At 56.0% G+C, this 8,759-nt stretch overlaps 1 protein-coding gene across 1 annotated transcript; it reads right to left on the bottom strand.

The window, feature by feature from the left end:
- Positions 1-6,671: 6,671 nt before the first annotated feature.
- On the bottom strand, positions 6,672-8,139 carry LOC118473571 (histone-lysine N-methyltransferase ATXR3-like). The gene is made up of 4 exons (XM_035963449.1): positions 7,771-8,139; positions 7,575-7,675; positions 6,821-7,488; positions 6,672-6,737 (listed from the first exon to the last, which is right to left on the bottom strand). The coding sequence occupies exons 1-3, from the start codon at positions 7,885-7,887 to the stop codon at positions 7,098-7,100; spliced, it is 609 nt and encodes a 202-aa protein (XP_035819342.1). The 5' UTR covers positions 7,888-8,139; the 3' UTR covers positions 6,672-6,737; positions 6,821-7,097.
- Between the last annotated feature and the right edge of the window lie 620 nt (positions 8,140-8,759).

Raw genomic sequence — 8,759 nt, 5'->3', positions numbered from 1 at the left:
TCGAGGTCCGACCTCTGAACAGCATCAGGTCCGAGTAGGCGGTGGCGTTCTTCACCAACATCATCCATCGCTTCGGGGTCCCGAACTCCATCATCACTGACAACGGCACCCAGTTCACCGGCAGAAAGTTCTTGGACTTCTGCGAGGATCACCACATCCGGGTGGACTGGGCCGCCGTGGCTCATCCCATGTCAAATGGGCAAGTAGAGCGTGCCAACGACATGATTCTACAAGGGCTCAAGCCTCGGATCTACAACGACCTCAACAAGTTCGGCAAGCGATGGATGAAGGAACTCCCCTCGGTGGTCTGGAGCCTGAGGACAACGCCGAGCCAAGCCACGGGCTTCACGCCGTTCTTCCTAGTCTACGGGGCCGAGGCCGTCTTGCCCACAGACCTGGAATACGGCACCCCGAGGACGAGGGCCTACAGCGATCAAAGCAACCAAGCTAGCCGAGAAGACTCGCTGGACCAGCTGGAGGAGGCTCGGGACAAGGCCTTACTACACTCGGCGCGGTACCAGCAGTCCCTGCGACGCTACCACGCCCGAGGGGTCCGGTCCCGAGACCTCCAGGTGGACGACCTGGTGCTTCGGCTGCGACTAGACGCCCGAGGGAGGCACAAGCTCACGCCCCCCTGGGAGGGACCGTTCATCATCGCCAAGGTTCTGAAGCCCGGAACGTACAAGCTGGCCAACAGTCAAGGCGAGGTCTACGGCAACGCTTGGAACATCCAACAGCTACGTCGCTTCTACCCTTAAGATGTTTTCAAGTTGTTCATATACCTCGCACCCACGCAAAGTTTAGTCATCAAGGAAGGGTCGGCCTCGCCTCGGCAAAGCCCGACCCTCCCTCGGGGGCTAAAAGGGGGGGAACCCCCTCTGCATCGAAATTTCCCTCGAAGAAAGATCTCTTCTGCCAGAATGTCTTTCGTGCTTTTTGACTACTTCGAAAAGTGGATCCTGAAAACGACGGAGTACACGTAAGCAGCCAAGGCTGACCGAGCCGAGGGACTCCTACGCCTCCGGGATACGGATACCTCACTCATCACCTTCTGCGATAAGTAACTCACCTTCGGATAAGTGATTCCGCGGACTGAACAAGTCTTCACGTTCGGAAGCTCTTCTGCCGAAGCAATCCTTCGAGCCTTCTCGACTGAGTCGGTGACAGAGCCCCATGGACGGGTAAGAGTGCGCGTAAGCGACAAGGCCGACCGAGCCGAGGGACTCCTACGCCTCCGGGATACGGATACCTTACTCATCACCTTCCGCGAGAAGCAACTCTCGCTCGCACAAACATCCCTGTTACCGACAAAAAAGTCCAGATACTCGAAACAAGAGGAAAAGAGACGCAGCTTTACAACACAGCGAGGGTGTGTTCTGGCCTCGGCGGCCGCAGGAGACACACGCTACAAGACAATCCGATCCTGCAGGCTCAGGTCTTGACGCTGGAAGGGGGCAGCAGCACCCTCGACATCGACGACACCTTCGGCGAGGTCCGACCTAGCCTCGGACGGCGACGCGGTCCGAGGATCTCCACTCTAAAGGACGACGTCATCGCCACGCCCGGGCAATCGCTGCCAGGGTCTTCTCCGGGAATCCGGCCCGAGCAGGCGGCTCGGCCGGTCACCCCGGGGCCTCGGCCATCCGTCCTCCAAGGACATCAGCCCGACCCGAGGCCTCGGCTGGTCAACTCCGGCGTCGGTCCCGCTAACGAACGACCCGGCTAGGCTCCGGCCAACCAGGTTTCCTTTTCGAGCCAACTCTGCCCCTGTTCATGCTGATACCGCTACCCCTGGCCTCGGCTCATCGAAGAGCGGCCCAGGGGGTCCCTTTAACTAAGCTGGAGAAGCCTCGGACAACAAGGCCGACCGAGCCGAGGGACTCCTACGCCTCCGGGATACAGATACCTCACTCGTCACCTTTACACGGGGCGACTCACACTTGGTGAAGCGGTTCAGACAACCAACAGGCGAGTCTTAGTGCTCGAAAATGAGGAAAAAACATGGCTCCGTGCCAAAAATACATACATGTTCAGGCCTTGACAGCCACAATGAACAAAAACACTGGCATTCAAAGTGCCATTACAAACGGAACTCCGGTTCCACCTCCGCAGGTATGAACAACCCCACTCGATGGGGGAGGGCCTGCGGAGCAACAGAAGGCTGACGGGCGGCTCGCCGCCGCCCGCTCTGACAACAACAACAACGACCCCCGCTCCGGGTGGCCGAACTGCAGCAGCGTCGGGTCACCCTCTCCTGCGGCGCGGGGGCTGGGTCCCACACATCATGCAAACCGGCTCAGAGCAGAAGAAGCCAAACCGCCATGCGCGGTGCGCACAACCGCCCAGCGGTTACAAGTGACCCTCCACTTTTGCCCAGACCAACGGGCGAAAGGGGCGGGCAGCCATGCAGGCGGCATGCAACCGCGCCAAGTGGGCGCGCTTCTCCGACTCCCAACACGCCCAGCATGGAGGCCCAGGCCCACGCGTCATGCAACCGGCGCGCCGAATGCTTCGTGCATGCAACTGCACCGCCACTTTCGCCACCACCACGCCTCCTCGACTGCGGAACCAATACCGCGACTCGAGGCGACCCAGCGCACGACCCAGCAGCGCCAGCCTGGCGCGGCGGTCAGTGCGGCAAAAAATGGGCCGGCAGGCGGGCAGGAGCAGCAGTCACGTCGTCAGCCAAGCTCACGTTCCATCCGGGGGCAGCGAGAGAACCCTCTCTCACGGCGTGAAGACAACGCGCCCGTGTTCCGTTCCTCGAACGGCTCGCGCACGCGCAATGGCCGCCCCGCGAACCACTTGCCCCGTCGCATTAACTTCGCGGCGGGACAGGCGGCGCCTCTGGCAGGAGAAGCGGGCGACGCTTCGCCTTCGCCATAATGACCGCGTCAGTAAAGGTACGCCGCGTCGTTCGATTTCGTATCCTTTTCCTTTTTTCCTCTTTCTCTCTCTTGCAACAGGGACCGGGAAAGGGGGATACCCCGAAAAGGATCCTTCCCCGGGAAGGAACCAGGCTCCGAGCCTCCCTACTGATCAAAGGTTCGAAGGCTGGCCCCCTGGAAGGGTTCGACAGCCGCCTCAGATCGCGTGGGCCCTACACCCACTACTGGTCAGAGGTTTGAAGGCCAGCCCCTCGAAAGGGTTCCACGGCCGCCTCAGGCTACTCGGGCTCCGCGCCCATTACTGATCAGGGGTTCGAAGGCTGGCCCCCGAAGGGTTCACAGCCGCCTCAGACGCCGAGCGAGGGATGACCATGGGTACGTTCGATACATAACCGAGGCTCGGGCTGCGCTCCCGAGGTACCCTAGGACATTTCCGAGACCAGTGGGAATGATCTTGTAACGGAATCCCATCAGAGGGAGGCATCGAGCCCTCGGACCCCGTCGCCAGGGGACCGGGTCCGGCAGATCACCCGCAGGTACTTTTGGGCGTGCCTCTGGGCCCCTAGCCGACCCCTAACGAACGGGGCACGGGCGTCCACTCGGATTACCCGCTTGCAGCTCACCGAAGACACCATGTTCGGCGCCCATCGAGGGCAACATGGCGCTTTCCCTCCCTCCTCCTTGCGGAAAGGCGACGCAGGGGCGTATGTAAAAAAGCCGAGTCTGTCCCTGATCGCCCTCTCGCCCTGTGCAGAGGCTCGGGGGCTGCTCTCGCAAACCCGGCTCCGGCCGAACCGTTGACAGCGTCAACATACCAGCCCGAGAACTTGGGACCCGACCGTACACCCGGGCTACGGCCAGCTCGCATGAGGGAACAACTAGACCAGCCGAAGCATTACGCGAGGCATTAAGACCTCGAAGGAGTGAAACCACTCCTCCGAGGCCTTGGGGGCTACACCCGGCGGGTGCGCTCGCGCGCACCCACCGGAACAAAACGCAACCGAGAAAGGCTGGTCCCCTTGCAAAAAAGTGCGACGAAAGCCTCCAAGCGAGTGCTAACACTCCCTTCGAGGCTCGGGGGCTACTGTCGGGGACCATAATTAGGGGTACCCTCAAGGCTCCTAATTCTCAGCTGGTAACCCCCATCAGCATGAAGCTGCAAAGGCCTGATGGGCGCGATTAAGTCAGGGATCAGTCCATTCGAGGGACTCGATCACGCCTCGCCCGAGCCTAGCCTCGGACAAGGGCAGCCGACCCCGGAGGATTTCCGTCTCGCTCGAGGCCCCCCTCCAGCGGCGAACATATTTCCGGCTCGCCCAAGGCCCTGCCTTCGCCAAGAAGCAACCCTGACTAAATCGCCGCACCGACCGACCAAATCGCAGGAGCATTTAATGCAAAGGTGGCCTGACACCTTTATCCTGACGCGCGCCCCCCGGCCGGCAAAGCCGAAGTGACCGCCGTCTGACCGGCCTGACAGAAGGACAGCGCCGCCTGCGCCACTCCGACTGCGGTGCCACTTGACAGAGTGAGACTGATAGGCAGTCAGGCCCTGCAGAAGGCATCGTAGGAAGCTCCGCTTCGCCTGACCCAGGGCTCGGACTCGGGCTCAGCCCCGGAAGATGGCGAACTCCACTCCGCCCGACCCAAGGCTCGGACACGGGCTCAGCCCCAGAAGACGGCGAACTCCGCTCCGCCCGACCTAGGGCTCGGACACGGGCTCAGCCCCAGAAGACGACGAACTCCGCTTCGCCCGACCCAGGGCTCAGACTCGGGCTCAGCCCCAGAAGACGGCGAACTCCGCTCCGCCCGACCCAGGGCTCGGACACGGGCTCAGCCCCAGAAGACGGCGAACTCCGCTCCGCCCGACCCAGGGCTCGGACATGGGCTCAGCCCCAGAAGACGACGAACTCCGCTCCGCCCGACCCAGGGCTCGGACACGGGCTCAGCCCCAGAAGACGACGAACTCCGCCTCGCCCGACCCAGGGGCTCGGACTCAACCTCGGCCACGGAAGACAGACTCGACCTCGGCTTCGGAGGAGCTTCCACATCGCCCAACCTAGGGCGCAGGCCAGCCACGTCAACAGGAGGCGCCATCATCACCCTACCCCGAGATGACTTGGGCCGCAGGGAACAAGACTAGTGTCCCATCTGGCTCGCTCCGCCAGATAGGCAATGATGGCGCCCCGCATACTCTGTGACGACGGTGGCTCTGAGCCCCCTTACGGAAGCAAAAGGACGTCAGCAAGGACTCAACCGCTCCGACAGCTGTCCCTCCGCCAGGCTCCATCGCTCCTCTGACGGCCACGACATCACACCAGCTGGGTGCCAAAATCTCTCCAGCTGCCACAACGGCATGTACTTAGGGCGCTAGCTCTCCTCCGCTAGACACATAGCACTCTGCTACACCCCCCATTGTACACCTGGATCCTCTCCTTACGCCTATAAAAGGAAGGACCAGGGCCCTCTTAGAGAGGGTTGGCCGCGCGGGGACGAGGACGAGACAGGCGCTTGCTTGAAGCCGCTCGCTCCCTCTCCCGCGTGGACGCTTGTAACCCCCTACTGCAAGCGCACCCGACCTGGGCGCGAGACGAACACGAAGGCCGCGGGATTCCCATCTCTCTCACGCCGGTCTCCGGCCGCCTCGCTCTCCCCCCTTCGCGCTCGCCCTCGCGCTCGACCCATCTGGGCTGGGGCACGCGGCGACATTCACTCGTCGGCCCAGGGACCCCCGGTCTCGAAACGTCGCAAATAAAAAACAGAATTAATAAGGCGTCTTTGAGGTGGTATATGTATGAGTACATGATGAACTGCACAGTCCAAATACTCAGCTGTCTTCAAGAAGAGATCAACAGTGGCTTCCCTACTCGCTGCATGCAACCACATGTTTTATGTTGTCATCAGTCATCACAGTGCACCAGCTGTAAAATATTTAGATCAAAGCGACTACTGTTAATGAATGCATATGACAATCTAGAGCCAGTATTTTATATCTCAATTATTAGCTCTACACTTGTACAACAAGCTTATCCATCTAAATGCTAGAGTCTATGACCACTTATTAGAAATTGTTGCTTATACAGCGTAAGTTTGGCTAGTTTGAAATTGAAAAAATAGAGGAAGTTTGGCTAGTTTAGTGCACATTATGCCAATATATAAGCCTAACCATCTACTAAAGGATGATACATTTTATCTAAACTAGCATAAAATGCTTCTGTGTATTGCATAAAAATGATCCTTTTATTCCATTAGTTGAAGTTCTTTTCCTACTATTGGTCCATGTGTTGAGGTTCTTTTCCTCCCATGTTCCGATTTGCAAAGAGAAAAAACTGGTGATTGCATAAAATAGTACAACAAGCATGCCAAAATACACCTTCAGAAATAAAATACTACAACGTAACGTGAGCTATATGAATGAAAGAATGAAACCAGGATTGTGAGAATGGTTTACCTGGCACCGGTCCCGGTATTCCTCAGGAAGCTGTTCTGCAGCCAGCAAACCATCAAGCATGCCAAAATACACCTTCAGAAACACTATAAAAGCGCAAACCGCTGTAGGACTTATGTATCGTTGAGAACTGTGAGCAGAATAGCATGTCCAAAACTAAGATCAACTATAATTTGGAATGTACGGAGTATTGATCTTCAAGCCTACAAGGGTCCTTGGTCACCCCTCAAATTATTTTGGAGAACAGAGAGCACAATAATAGTATCCCTATGGACTGCCAATGGCAGAGCAAACCGAAATGGCGAACGCAAAATAACTCCTTATGCTTAAGCGGCGTAGTTTATCGTCATATCTCCCAAGGATTTGCAGCAGATTGGACAAGTGTAGTGGGTACAAGTATATGCCTGAAATAGTAAGGTTGAATGTATTAGCAGCAAGTAACACTATAAAAAAAGATTCACATGATTTGAGATTTGAAGGTTTGTACCTGTGGAAAATGCGCACATCTGCAATAAATTGCAGCCTCATATTAAATCCTGCTATATCAGAAAAATTCCAGACTGATGTATCCTTTTAGTCTCCTCTGCTATATCACTTAGTTCTCTCGGAACAGCATTGTGCCAATACAGAATCTCATCAATTAGATGAGTGACAAGCTGACTTGATTCTATAGACTTCCTCTTTGTCATGCGGGCACCTAATATACGATCATTGATCACAGACTCCCCATGTTCAGTTAACTTTAGGCCATTTCCTTTTAAATCCTAGGCTCCAGAATTTACATCAAAGTCACTCTCAGTATCAGAAACAGTAGTTTCACTCTCAGTTTCATCACCTTCAGAGTAGCCATCATCATCAGATGTTTCACTACCAGAGCAGACATCCTTTTTCTTTAATTTAGACATGCTTCTTTTGATTTCAAGGTCAAATGCACGAGATGAATTATCTGCTCCAGCAGCCACCAAATTTGCTCTTGTTTTGTTTTGCTTCTTTTTGAGTTTAGTATCAAATGAATATTGACTAATGTCCAGGCTGTCCTGGGCTGCTGCTCCGTTTCTCTCAGAAATGTACCTTGGGTTCCCTAGTCTCTTTGCTAGTTGTATGAAGGAGACAACAATTTGCTTTACATCATCCAAATCATTGCCATCTTTATATCTGAGGTAGAATAGGAAATGTTAGAAATACAGTGAACACATATACTTCTAGAAATCTTAACCTAAGTTCGATTAGGTCATTTTTACCTCAATGCATCTTGGCACATGGTACGGATGTCATGCTTGATGGTACGGAAGCCATGGCGAGCATAATACCCATTTTTCAACCTACCTTCGATATTGGAAACCTGTAAAATGGAACAAATATGGGTGTGAAATATTAGTACATCATATTAGACCATCAAGAGGACTCATCCAAATAATTATCAAATACTGATGGTACCTTTGGAATGAAAAAATCAAATCTATTTGACCTCATAATTTCTCTCAGCCTGTTTATGACAAACTCTTCCATCTTCCTGTAACTGTTCTCTGCCTGTCTCTGCATCAAATGCCTCATTTCTGCGTCCCTTGACAGGGAGTCAGGTGCGACGCGGACGGTCGCGTGAGCTCCCTCGACCTCTCCAGCTCCAGCATATCGGGCCCGCTCTTCGGCAACACGAACGTGACTCGGTCCCGGCTCCGCAGCAGGAGTTCCTCCTTCCTGGCCGCCATCTCCCTCCACTTGTGCGTGCTCTCCCCAGCCCCCGCAGCCGCTCCCCCTCGGCGCGCCGTGGCGGGGAACCTGCACTCCTTGAGCCTGGCCGCGAGCTCCTCCCCCGCGCCCGGTGGCGCCGGCGCTCGCAAGCGCACCGCGGCGGACTCAACGAGGAGGTTGACTGCCACCATCTCCACCAGCGGGTCCGCCGCTAGGATGGACCGCACCCGCGCCGCGCAGTCGCCGCACATCATGCCTCTCACATCGAGCAGCGCGGTGGTGGCACTGGCGGCCCCCTCCCTGGCCACCGCGTCGAGCTCGGACGACGGGTCAGCCGTGGCGCGGGGCTGGTCCGCGGGTGCGCCGTGGGTGGGGAGACGGAGGGGAACGGTAGGCTGGCGAAGGCTAGGGTTTGGATTGGCGTGATGGAGAGGGCGGTTGGCGATCTGGTGTGACGCCGTGGGGTGAATGGGCCTAGCGCTCGGGCTCTTCTAGCTAGGCCTGTGAAGGCTCGGGCCTCCGCCACGTACAGGTCAGCCAAATCGAAAGGTAAGGACAGGGCTTCCTGTAGTTATAGGAAGCCCAGGGCTCTAAATACTATAACTATATATATATATATATTATTGCAACATGCAATTCAATTATATCATATATTTAGATACATCAAAGTTTTGTGCTTAGAATTATAAAGTTACATGTATATACATCAAAGTTTTCACCTCTGCTCAATAACC

Source organism: Zea mays, chromosome 10, assembly GCF_902167145.1.
Source record: "Zea mays cultivar B73 chromosome 10, Zm-B73-REFERENCE-NAM-5.0, whole genome shotgun sequence".
Lineage (NCBI taxonomy): Eukaryota > Viridiplantae > Streptophyta > Magnoliopsida > Poales > Poaceae > Zea > Zea mays.
This window is presented reverse-complemented; position numbering and strand designations above follow the sequence as displayed.

Coding starts and splice junctions, on each gene's coding strand:
- LOC118473571 (XM_035963449.1), bottom strand. CDS start 7,887: ATGAGGCATTTGATGCAGAGACAGGCAGAGAACAGTTACAGGAAGATG. Junction 7,676..7,770: donor TTGATTTTTTCATTCCAAAG/GTACCATCAGTA, acceptor TCCATTTTACAG/GTTTCCAATATCGAAGGTAG. Junction 7,489..7,574: donor ATGTGCCAAGATGCATTGAG/GTAAAAATGACC, acceptor ATTCTACCTCAG/ATATAAAGATGGCAATGATT.